Below are 12485 nucleotides of genomic sequence, written 5' to 3'. Positions count from 1 at the left end.
GAGCTGCCCATGGCTTGGGCTTGCCTTGCTCAGCAGCAGGGGTCAGCATGGGAGTATGGTGGCCCTAGCCCTGCCAACAGGGTGTGAGAGAACGTCACCCAGAGGAAGCGCCCCAGAGACACCCAGGTCTCTGCGTCAGTTATTCTCACCACATTTCCATCTACTTGGAGGAAACTTTGCCTTCATGTTCTAAGTGGAGTGCCTTCCAAACCGGCCCACAGAGATGCTGCTGGGAGTAAGAATGACGCGGCCAGGCTCAGCCTGCGTCCTCTGCCGGGCAGCCCATCCTGACACGTGGTTCAGCCCCCGCTGTTGATGCAAATAGGAACCTGCAGGAGTGTGGAGGGCCCCAGTGCTTTGTCATCACATCCCCCAAGTCAGTTCCACCGCAGAGAAGACACACAGCAGCTCATTCCCAGAGCAGACGCCAATGTGGCACTCATGCACGGGCTCTGTCAGAGGTGGGTGCTGGCCATTTGGGCACCCATCATGGTGAAAGTGCCTCCTGGGTGCTGTCCTTTTGGATGTTTTGAAACTACCTTTATTAACACATCAGTCTTCCTAATGAGAAGGCTTGGCTGCCATGGCCACGTGGCAGGGAGGGCCTCTGGGGAAGGATCCCCCCACCACCCCTGCCTCTCCTGGCCTTTGTCAGTTTCTCTGCTGACAGCACTCTGGAAAGGACCGGGTCTGCTTGGCCCACGAGCAGGTGGTAGCCAGATGGTGGCTTTGGTGAGACAGCCTTTCCCTCCTGCAGCTTGGGCCTCAACACCCTCAGAACCCAGCCACCTCCCAGCTGGTCCCAGGCTCTGCCCTCCGTCTTGGCATCCAGATTTGGAGAGCAGTGCCAGCTCAAGGCAGGATGAGGCGGCTCAAAGCAGAGGCCGCTGTCTCTCTTCAGAGCCCTTGCACCCTCTTGGAGATGGCCTGAGCAAGTGGCTACATCTGACCTAAAGGACGCACTGGTCCTGCAACCCCATCTGCCCACAGCGTGCTTCCTGTGTGGCCTTTGCCGTGAGCACTGCGCACCTCTTCTCCAGGGACCTGGAGGTCCACTCCCCGGCGGTTCTGCAATCAGCTTCTCTGATCTTGGCCCTCTGATTTTCCCCAGAACTCCATCCACGAGGCCCTGCCCAATGTCCTTGCAGTTCTCCTGCCTCTCTGGCTCTTGGCCTTTCAACAGGCACTCTGGCTTGCCCCAGCCATCCACTCGCTTCCTTGCCTGCACCTGCAGGAGGCCAGCACAAAGCAGAGGACAGTGTGGAGTCCAGCCCCGGGGGCTCCACCTTCTGTCCTCACCTGGATTCACACTTCTCCCTCTCCTGCCTCCTGTTGCTGGGTCACAGCAACAACAGCAGCAGTTAGCAAGATTCTGAGATGCACAGTTCCATTCTTTAGTCATTGAACTCAAAATGAATTGAACCCACTCTTGGTGCACCAGCCAAGGTCAGCAGGGAGGCAGGTTTTCCAGGCGGCTGCAGGGCTGTGGATTTTTGCATGTTACTAGACACCTGGGATGGGGCCCACCCAGGAATGTTGGTGTCGTGTAAGGAAGATGTAAGGTTGGATTTCTAATGACAACTTGGCCTTGCTTCAGACATGGCTGAGCCTGTCACCATGGGCATGGCCGAGCCTGTCACCATGGGCATGGCCGAGCCTGTCACCATGGGCATGGCCAGCCTCTAAGCAGGGGACAGTCCTCCCGCTCAGGGTCTGGGTGGTAAATTAACTCTGAAAGGGGTCCACAGCCAGCTCACATTGTTTCCTTGATGAAGAACAGGCTGCATCTGCCGAAAGCCATCAGCATTATGTGCCTGTCATTTCTGAGCGAAAACCAAGTGATAGTAATGCACACCCAGGGACACACTGGCATGTGCCAGGGCTACAGCCTGAGCCCCTGTGCTGGCTGCACTGACCCCGGTGGGCTGGCTGCAGGCCCTGTTTGCTGCCGGGGGGTGGTGGGGAGCAAACGTCATGGTCTCTCCCACGTCATTTACTCTTAGCCCTGCATCCCCATGCCTCTGCGCATGCCACAAGAGGATCACTTTACTGGTGGTCACCAAGTGGAAGGCCCAGTTCTGAAGGGTGAGGCAGTAAAACTAGAATAGTCCCAATAGCCTGGGAGTCCCAATAGCCCTCCCAGAATGGCCCAACACAGAGCCTTCCAGAGGAGGTTGGCCTTGGGCTGCTCTGGCTAATTAAACATTTGAAGGTTCTGTATGAACTGACACACACTAAATGAATGTGTCGATTACTCTTTCAGAAACGTAAGGCTTCTTAATACTGCTTGTGCCTAAACCAGAAATTCCCCACTCAGATTCTTGCCCTTCCCTTTTTTCTCAGCTAAGTTTTTAGGAAAATACTTACAGGCACCAACAAGTATGATTGCCTTGAGGCTGTGTCTCCTGCTCTCCTGTGAGAATCAGGTGTTAAAACCTTAGAGGCCTATTAAAAAGCAAGTAGGTCCGGTTGCTTGCCCAGGAATGCCAGATTCCTGGGCTGTTTGTGTGAAAGCAGGTGGCGTTTTCCAGTTCTCATATTTGTGTGAGCCTTTTGCAGAAAGTCAAGTCACAGCATGCTCATTTGCCTTTGTTCCCCACAGCCGATCATCCCACAACTTGTGACTGGCATTCCGAGAAACACTTGTGATTGCGAGCAGCGCTTGTCTGTGGCCTTTGTGAGTCTGAGGCTGTTGGCAGCTGAGCTCCATGTGAGGAGGCTTATTAGGAAATGGCACCGCTCACTGCGTAGCCAGCCTTGGAGACAGACTCGCTGTGCTAATCACCTTGCAAACCAGAGCCGTCAGCGCTTTCCTTTGGAATTGATGGAAATGCTAACTAGGACCCCTTTCAGGGACGAGGTGGTTACGGTCCATCTCTGGACGATGGGACAAGTCTGTCTGAAAAGTGTTTTAATTTGCCTTTTCTTCTGTCCTCATTGCAGATGGCTCACACTGCTGAGATAACTCACGACATCATTGGCTTTCTTGACCAGACCTTGTACAGATGGGATTGTCTTGGTATTGAAAGCCCTAGATCAGGAAAACTGGCCCGAGAGCTCCTTAAAGAGCTACGAACTCAAGTCTAGCAAGGCACACAGGCTGTGTGGGTGCCCGGCGTGAGGGATCAGGCTCACTAAGGCCACAGGACAGGTGATGACCCCATGGCCATGCATTTGTGGAGTAAGTGTTCCCTGTGGGCTGTGAGAATGAGCCATACATATCTTGGGAAGATCTGCTAGTATCTGTTTTACAAAATGCAAAGCCAGGTCCCTCAGCCCAAACTCAGTCAGGCATGTTCACCAATGACTTGAGTGAGCCTTCAGCTCCCCTAATGCCTGCCTGGCCAGACCATCAGCCGGAGAACTACTGGAGCAAAGGCCTGGGTGGGAGAACAGGTTTCTAATTTTTACCCAAGTCAAGATGCATATCTATTATTTAAAGATTCGAAATCTTAGAACCAATAATTTGGTCATGAACCGTTAAATAATTTAGAGAGAACTTAGCTGTTTTCCATACATCATTTTTTAGGAATCAGGGATCTGATATAAAGCCACATGTAAAGTCTTGCTGTATGGAGAAATTCATCATCCAAGGGGAGCCAGGGTCCCTCAGGCTTCCCTTGTGTCTCCCTGGACCTGCCTGACAGGCCATGGGAGCGGACAGCACACCCAAGCCAGGGCCTCCTGCACACCCTTTCCACTTTCTATCTGCTACACGCTGACTGCTACCAAAGAGCTGCAGGGACATCAGAGGAGCCGGCTGGCGAAGGTTAGAGGATGTGTTCCAGAAACATTAGAAGACAGGATTAGTAGCAGTTAGTTATCGTGTTAAACCGAAATGGGAATTGGAAATCCCTGATAAAGAGTGGGCCTGGCTGGTGCGGGGCTCACACCTGTGATCCCAGCACTCTGGGAGGCCAAGGCAGGTAGATCGCTTGAGCAGAAAAGTTCCAGACTAGCCTGGCCAACATGGCGAAACCCCATCTCTACTAAAAATACAAAAATGAGCAGGGTGCAGTGGCACGCACCTGTTAACTCCAGCTACTTGGGAGGTTGAGGCACGAGGATTGCTTGAACCCAGGAGGCAGGAGTTGTAGTGAGCTGAGGTCTTGCCACTGCATCCCAGCCTGGGCAGCAAAACAAGACCCTGTCTTTTTTTAAAAAAAGGCATTGGTAGTCTAATCTCAAAGTTAATACTTATTTTATGTCAGTAGACGATGCTTTTTCCTTTCAGAGTCATTCTGGAATTGTATTGATTGTACATTCTTTTGTGTCTATTCTGTTTGTCAAGTGAGTCAAGACTTCCTTTTGTCCATTTTGATTTACATGCATTAGTAGTCTCTGAGTCTTGGCTCCATTTTGAGGAATGAGCAAAGTTTCACTGGATTAGAGGTTAACCTTTAGGGAAATTCCTTTTTTCGGTATGTGCCAATGCTAATAGAGCCACCTGAAGATCTGGAAAATTCCAGGAACTTTTGACCTGAGCCTTTCTTCTGAGAAATGCTGCAGTCAGAAAGGTGTGCTGGTGAAATATTCTGGTGGCAGTTGCCATCATGATCATTGCCTTCATATAACACGCTTTGTCAGAGGTGTGGGGGTTGAAAAAGGAGCTGCATGCTTCGCTGGAGTTGAGGGCCTCTCTCCTGTTCTGACTTTGAGCCAGAACTTGTGGCTGGGCCATGGATGCTGTGACTCCTCTGCGGACATGGTGGTAGCTAGGAACCCCTGGAGAGAGAGGCCACTGGGACCAGGCCTCCTGGTGTGGAGGGGATGCCTGGGACAGTCCTCTGCCCTGTCCTGTGGTCCTGTGTAGAGATTTGGCCTCTCCCTCACCCTCCTGCCAGACCTCTACCCATGCCTCTTCTGTCTTCTCCAACTGGCACTGGTGAAGGTAGGCGTCAGAAAGACTTCTTCCTAGTCTGGAAGCCGTCACCTTGTCCTGTCTATAGCATCTCCCAGTTCCTTCACAGCTGCCAAGTCCTCTTGTAGGCAGTGGAGGCAGCCTTGCTAGTGGTGCTTTCCAGGCAACCAGGGGCTCCTGGGTGGGAGGACTGTCCCTCAGGGGATGTGGCACTAAAGTGCCTGCTGGCTTCATGTGACCCTTTGCCCTTCCCTGGCCTGAGAGATGCTCAAAGGTGGAGAGCCAGGGGAGCCACCCTCTGCTGTTCCCTCCACATCTGGGACAGATGGCAGCCGAGGCTGTCCTCCTAAGCCTACCTCCTCCTCCTCCTTCAGTCTGGGAAGGGGGCTCTGCGTTTTCTGAAAGAAGTTCAGGGAAGCAGGCTCCAGAGGAAACGGGCCCTGGGCCGTGCTGGGCCTGAAGCCATGCACCCTGCTTTGGCTGGGGACTCTGTGCAGCTGAGATGGACCTCCCAGCCCCACACAGGTCCTCAGTCCTCTCTCCCGGGGCCTCCCCACAGCATGGCTCTGACTGGGAGCCGTGGTCTCAGGCAGCTGGGATCCTGGGGCCCTCAGCGGGCAGCCTCCCCTGGGTTTTCTGTCAGGGCCACCAAGAGGCACCACCCTAGGTCTTCCCCACAACGCCCGCCGGCCCTCCCGCTTGAGGGGCGCGGTATCCTGCAAGGCTCAGGCCTGGGGTCCTCTGTGCTGAACGGGCTTCCCAGGGAGCGGGGTGGCCATGTGGGGATGCTGCGTGTTGCAGCGGCGTTGGGGACAAGCCTGGGCGCAGCAACCCCATTAGCCAGGGCGAGCCGGGCAGGTGCGGTGTCTCGGTGTGGCGTGGCCCAGAGGGCGCTGACAGTGCTGGTGGGGACTGGGTGCAGGGGGAGCCACGGGGAGACTGGGATGCCAAGGCCTGGAGCCTCCCTGGAATTGAACTGGACTGAGGTCTTCAGAGATGCCACAGGGCCGGAATCTGGACCTTACCCTAGCAGTCTGTGAAGCCTGGGGGAGTTTTTCTAGACTCTCTCTGATAGTTTTTGATAAAGCATGCAGGTAAAATCACCACCCTCAGAAGGGGTGATCAGAGAGAGCCAAAAATACATAAGAGCCAGAGAGTGCCCCTCCAACCAGGCTGTTATTCACCTGGACTCCGGGTCATCTGTGGAATTTTTTAGCTCTTTAAAATCTATAATTTGCTATTTTTTCATTCTAAATAAAAATTCAATTTGCACCTAATGTATCCATTAAATATTATAATATGTCTCTGGGGAAAAAGCTCTCCCAATGCCCCCAAATAGTGGATGCCTCGGGACTCACAAAACCTAGATGTGCTCTGGAAAAGACCAAGATGGCTTAGCCTCTGGGCTTGGGAACCTTGATATCACATACCTAAAAACTAAGGGTCCTGTCACCAAGGAAGAAGGGAGGACTAGGGTAAAGGCATCCACGGCCTGCTAAAACCAGGCTACCTGCATTTAATGTTTGTTTTTCTCTAAGCCAGGCTTGACCATGAGCCTCGCTTGAATCGTTCTGTCCCTTCTCCCCTGATTCCTGAAGCCGGAAGGCCTTGTCCCACAAGCACGGCCCACCCACTCTTGCTCCATTGGTTCACAGGCTGCTGTCCCCTCCCCCTCCAGCCCCACAGGCCCCTCTGGGAGGCATGAGTGATGCCACCAAGGCGAGCAGTGCTGCGGCCACCCCAGGACCTCCACTCCAGCGGGCTTTCGGGTGCTCCCTGCACTTCTGGATGTGGGACACTGGGGCCCTCCCAGGGTCAGGAAGGCATCTGAGGGAGCCGACGGGAAGCGCTGAGATGCTCCTGAGGAGCCTCTTGCTGGAGCAGTTGTGGTTGGCAGGGTTTTGTGGTTCGTCCTTCACCCTGTCCTGTCCAGTGTCTAACTGGTAGGACAAGGTGCTGGGACAGAAATGGGAGTTAGTCCAGGGAATGGGAGGAAGCCCAGTTTTCTGTTGAAGTGGAGAGGTTACGAACAGGGCCTTGACAGGGAAGCTGGAGAAGATGGGACCTTGGTGAGCCTGGCAAAGTGAATCCACCTGAAACGCAGGAAAGTCAAAACCGAGCCTGGCCCTACACTGCCCAGGGCACGGTGGCTGCGCTGGAGGACCTGCACAGTGACAGCAAATGTGAGGAATGTTCTCATTCAATAAGGAATCCACAGTTGTTTTGCTTTCCAAGGAAGAGGAGAAACGGAGTTGCCTGTGCTTCTCATTTTTTTCTTCCTCTCATTCCAGCCCAGGACCACCTCCCCCAGCCCAGGGACCTGGTGCTGAAGTTCTTCCCTCTGTCAGACGCTGGGGAATCTGTAGTTTTTGTCCAAAAACCCTAAGTCATTAATCATCACTAAGCCATTTTACAACCTAAGAACGAAAATTAAGGTATAGTAAGTACACAATGTACTTTCAAGCCTCCTCCTAAAATCCAGTTCCATGATTCGCTTATACCATGGGTCCAAATCACCCGCTTATGTGCGAACTGGTAACAGCGAGCTCAGATCAAAAGCCTTCCCTCCCCATCCTCTCCTGGTGTCTTACTGCACTTGCTGTACTGGGCAGGGAATTTGTACATCCAGAACTTTTGGTTGCAAGCAACAGAAGCATGCACTGAATACTGAAAGTAAAGGGGAACTGATGAAAAAGGTATTGGGCCAACAAGGCCTGGTGTGAGCCAACCAGCAACAGTACCAGCCTTGTTTCAGATGCTCTGGCAAAGCCAGTTCTGACGCCCAGCTCTTCCAGACCTCACTCCTGGGAGAAAGGCCCTTTTGCCCACTCCTTTCAGCCCTCCTGCCTGGGTGCATTTGATGGGGGAGCCTGGGTCACAGGTCTGCACTTGGGCTGCTGGGGATGCCAGGAAAGCAAGCATCTGGCTTCTTCAGCTTCTGTACCGTTACTGGGTCCCTTGGATACCACCAAAGGTATCACCCAACTACAGGAAGGGGCCAGACACTGGCCAGATGGAGACAGTAAAAATGTCTGCAGTTCCATACAGCATCAATACTTTAGGTTGTGCCAGAGCATTTTAGAAGGCAGCGTCCCATGAGGCAGCCCAGCAGCCAATACCGGAACAGGCAGAGGCGGGCCTTCCCAGAAAGCCATTTTGTAGGCACCCAAATCTGGGTTTCTCAAATGCAGCACCATGAGCACCCTGGACCAGATGCCTCTCTGTTGTGGGGGTGTCCTGTGCACTGCAGGGTGGTTGGCTGCAGCTGCTAGATGCCAGTGCACCCCTCCCACCAGTGGTGACAGGACTTTTTCCAGACATTGCCCAGTCCCCCTTCCAGCTATGACTGCTGGGCCTTCCCTTCCGGAACGATATCCTGGACACAGACACTAATGGTTGTAGACAGAGAATTAACTTACAAGAAAACTAGGCAACCTGATGCCAACATTCATATGGACAGTAAACACGAACAGCCAGGCACTGTCGCTGTGAGCTTCTCATGAATGGAAACACGGGAGGAACTGAAAGGCCCCCATGGCTGCAGCCAGCGGCCTCCTCCCAGCTCACATGCTCCTCCTCTTCTCGTGATCCCCTCCTGGTGGCCTTTCCCGGACTCCATCCGGAGGCTGGACCCTGGCCTGCCTGCAGCTTCACATGGCATCTCTGGGCAGAGGGGCCGCACCTGCTCCTGGATCTCCAGCCCGGATAGCTCACTGCCTGTTGGCAATCTACATTAGCAGTGTGAGGACCCTCTAGACTTACCACATCCCAGGCGGGCCCACCAGCCCCACCTGCCTCCTGCACCCACCGGCTCCCTGCATTCCCAACAGCCACTCCATCCTGCCAGTGACTGAGGGCGAGCTCCGAGGTCACTCTTGACCCCTCCCTTTCTCCCACCACCACATCCAGCCCATCGGGGAGCCTGGAAGCTGGCCCTTTGTCACCCCTCACCACTCACTGCTTAGGTTTTAGACGTCATCTCCCACTTAATAAATGTGTCTGTGTACGGAATTTAGTATAAGATAAACACATTGCCATCAACAGGGAAAGGATGGCATCAGGAGGAAAAGTGTTAGAGAAAGCTCCCCAGCCCTCTGCCTTTCCCCAGCATCAGTACCTGGAGCATAGCTCGTTCTGGGATCTGTGTGTTCTGAGAAGCCTCTAGAAGCTCTGCTTGGGAGAGACAGGGAGGCTGCAGCCACTCTGGGGAGATGCTGTATTAGATAAATAAGGATTTAGCTTATGAAGTTGAAGCTCCCGTCCTCCTAAAATGCAGCAAGTGCTTTCTGACCTTTCATTTAGAGCTTCTTGCTCAGTGATTTTCATCCTGTCCTGTCTGGCCTCTCCCTCCCAGCGCACCCACCCCCGTCTGCAGGTTCAAAGCTCTGTGGGACACTGCTCGGGGCAGACTCCCCAGTCCTGCGGAGGGAGGAAGAGGAGTGCAGAGGATGCTGCTCTGTGCGAGGTGGGGACAGGACCCAAGGCTCCAGCACATCCCTGCGGACTTCATGCCTTCTTTCAGGCTGGGCTGCAGGGACCCCCACACATCTCCCTCAGCTGTGCCTGCTGCAGAGGGAACCCTGTCCATGCCCAATGCAAAAGGAAGAAACCTCAGGAGAAAAGGCTGGTAAAACTGGCCATACAGAAATCAGAAGCAAATTAACAAAAATATCTAAATATACATGGTAAACTGAGGGAAGAAGCACTTGCAGCACACAAAAAGCGAATTTCCTAACTTCTGTAGCACTTCTACAAATCAGTAAGGAAACAGCTGCCAGCCCTCGACGCACGGGCAGGGACATACACAACACAGTGAACAGGACAGCAGGGGCCTTTCCACAGTGTGGCAGAAGCCCAGGTGCTTCTCATAATCTCCACAGCAGCCTGGGAAACACTCAAGGCTGATGCTGCCATGCTGGTGACGGAGTGTGGAACAGGCAGAGGAAGGGAAGGGAAACTGCTACCGCCTTTTCAGAGGACAACTTGTCAAATACCCAAATTTGTCAGCACCATAAGAGAGGGTGAAAAAATAAAAAAATTCATTCTGGAAATGGTGTGGCAACCTAGAACTCTGATCTAGATGTTTACCCAAAAGAATGGAAAGTAACAACTGAGGAAATCCTGGCCCCCATGTTCTTAGCAGCGCTCTCTACCACAGCCAAGAGGCGGAGACAACCACCTCTGCGAGGAGCGAGCCAGCACAGAAAGGAAACACTGTCGGTGCGCACAACAGGACGGGCCTCCTGAGCACGCTGCAGCATAGAGGAACCGGGAAGACTTCATGCTAAGCGAAATCAGCCAGACACAAAAGGACAAACTTTTTTTTATACCATTTTAGGTTTTGGGATACATGTGGAGAACATGCAAGATTGTTGCATAGGTAATTCACATGGCAGTGTGATTTGCTGCCTTCCTCCGCATCACCTACATCTGGCATTTCTCCCCATGCTATCTCTCCCCAACTCCCCACCCCCCACTGTCCCTCCCCTATTTCCCCCCAACAGACCCCAGTGTGTGATGCTCCCCTCCCTGTGTCCATGTGATCTCATTGTTCAACACCCACCTGTGAGTGAGAACGTGGTGTTTGATTATCTGTTGTGTCAGTTTGCTGAGAATGATGGTTTCCAGGTTCATCCACGTCCCTACAAAGGACACAAACTCATCGTTTTTGATGGCTGCATAATATTCCATGGTGTATATGTGCCACATTTTCCCTGTCCAGTCTATCATCAATGGGCATTTGGGTTGGTTCCAGGTCTTTGCTGTTGTAAACACTGCTGCAATGAACATTTGTGTGCATGTGTCCTTATAGTAGAAAGATTTATAATCCTTTGGATATATACCCAGCAATGGGATTGCTGGGTCAAATGGAATTTCTATTTCTAGGTCCTTGAGGAATCGCCACACTGTCTTCCACAGTGGTTGAACTAATTTACACTCCCACCAACAGTGTAAAAGTGTTCCTATTTCTCCACATCCTCTCCAGCATCTGTTGTCTCCAGATTTTTTAATGATCGCCATTCTAACTGGCGTGAGATGGTATCTCAATGTAGTTTTGATTTGCATTTCTCTGATGACCAGTGATGATGAGCATTTTTTCATGTTTGTTGGCCTCACATATGTCTTCTTTTGTGAAGTGTCTGTTCATATTGTTTGCCTACTTTTGAATGGGCTTGTTTGTTATTTTCTTGTAAATCTGTTTTATTTCTTTGTAGATTCTGGATATCAGCCCTTTGTCAGATGGGTAGACTGCAGAAATTTTTTCCCATTCTGTTGGTTGCCGATTCGCTCTAATGATGGTTTTTTTTGCTGTGCAGAAGCTACAGAGTTTGATTAGGTCCCATTCGTCTATTTTGGCTTTTGTTGCCAATGCTTTTGGTGTTTTGGTCATGAAGTCCTTGCCTACGCCTATGTCCTGAATGGTTTTGCCTAGATTTTCTTCTAGGGTTTTTATGGTGTTAGGTCTTATTTTTAAGTCTTTAATCCATCTGGAGTTAATTTTAGTGTAAGGGGTCCAGCTTCTGCTTTCTGCACATGGTTAGCCAGTTTTCCCAACACCATTTATTAAACAGGGAATATTTTCCCCATTGCTTGTTGTTGTCAGGTTTGTCAAAGATCCGATGGTTGTAGATATGTTGTGTTGCCTCCGAGGCCTCTGTTCTGCTCCATTGGTCTATATCTCTGTTTTGGTACCAGTACCATGCTGTTTTGATTACTGTAGCCTTGTAGTATAGCTTAAAGTCCAGTTGTGTGATGCCTCCCGCTTTGTTCTTTTTGCTTAGACTTGACTTGGCTATGCGGACTTTCTTTTCGTTCCGTATGAAGTTTAAGGTGGTTTTTTCCAGTTCTGTGAAGAAGGTCATTGGTAGCCTCATGGGGATAGCGTTGAATCTGTAAATTACGTTGGGCAGTATGGCCATTTTCATGATACTGAGGCTTCCAAACCATGAACATGGAATGTTTCTCCATCTGTTTGTGTCCTCTCTTATTTCATTGAGCAGTGGTTTGTAGTTCTCCTTGAAGAGGTCCTTTATGTTCTTTGTTAGTTGTATTCCTAGGCATTTTATTCTCTTGGTAGCAATTGTGAATGGCAGTTTGTTCTTAATTTGTTTCTCTTTAGGTCTATTATTGGTGTATAGGAATGCTTGTGATTTTTGCACATTTATTTTGTATCCTGAGACTTTGCTCAAGTTGCATATCAGTTTCAGGAGATTTTGGGCTGAGACGATGGAGTCTTCTAGATATACAATCATGTCATCTGCAAATGGAGACAATTCGACTTCCTCCTTTCCTATCTGAATACCCTTTATTTCTTTTTCTTGCCTGATTGCTCTGGCTAGAACTTCCAATACCATATTGAATAGGAGTGGTGAGAGAGGGCAACCTTGTCTAGTGCCAGATTTCAAAGGGAATGCTTCCAGTTTTTGCCCATTCAGTATGATATTGGCTGTTGGTTTGTCATAAATAGCTTTTATTATTTTGAAGTACATTCCATGAATACGTAGTTTATTGAGAGTTTTTAGCAAAAAGGGCTGTTAAATTTTGTCAAAGCCTTCTCTGCATCAATTGAGATAATCATGTGGTTTTTGTCTTTGGTTCTGTGGTGAATTACGTTTATAGACTT

General features: G+C 51.0%; 1 protein-coding gene across 7 annotated transcripts in view; it reads left to right on the top strand.

The window, feature by feature from the left end:
* Positions 1-4321, top strand: part of FANCC (FA complementation group C) — a 207603-nt gene extending 203282 nt beyond the window's left edge. For all 7 annotated transcript variants that reach the window (XM_032266369.1, XM_032266364.1, XM_032266367.1 and 4 more), the window contains one exon: positions 2944-4321. In XM_032266369.1, coding sequence (XP_032122260.1) covers positions 2944-3087 — 144 coding nt within the window. In that variant the 3' untranslated portion in view covers positions 3088-4321. The remainder of the gene's footprint in view (positions 1-2943) is intronic.
* The last annotated feature ends 8164 nt before the right edge of the window (positions 4322-12485 follow it).

The sequence above is a fragment of the Sapajus apella genome, unplaced genomic scaffold, assembly GCF_009761245.1.
Source record: "Sapajus apella isolate SASKATOON/1434 unplaced genomic scaffold, GSC_monkey_1.0 scaffold158, whole genome shotgun sequence".
Taxonomy (NCBI): domain Eukaryota; kingdom Metazoa; phylum Chordata; class Mammalia; order Primates; family Cebidae; genus Sapajus; species Sapajus apella.
The sequence above is the reverse complement of the archived record's forward strand: the minus strand, read 5'-3'. Positions and strand labels throughout refer to the sequence as shown.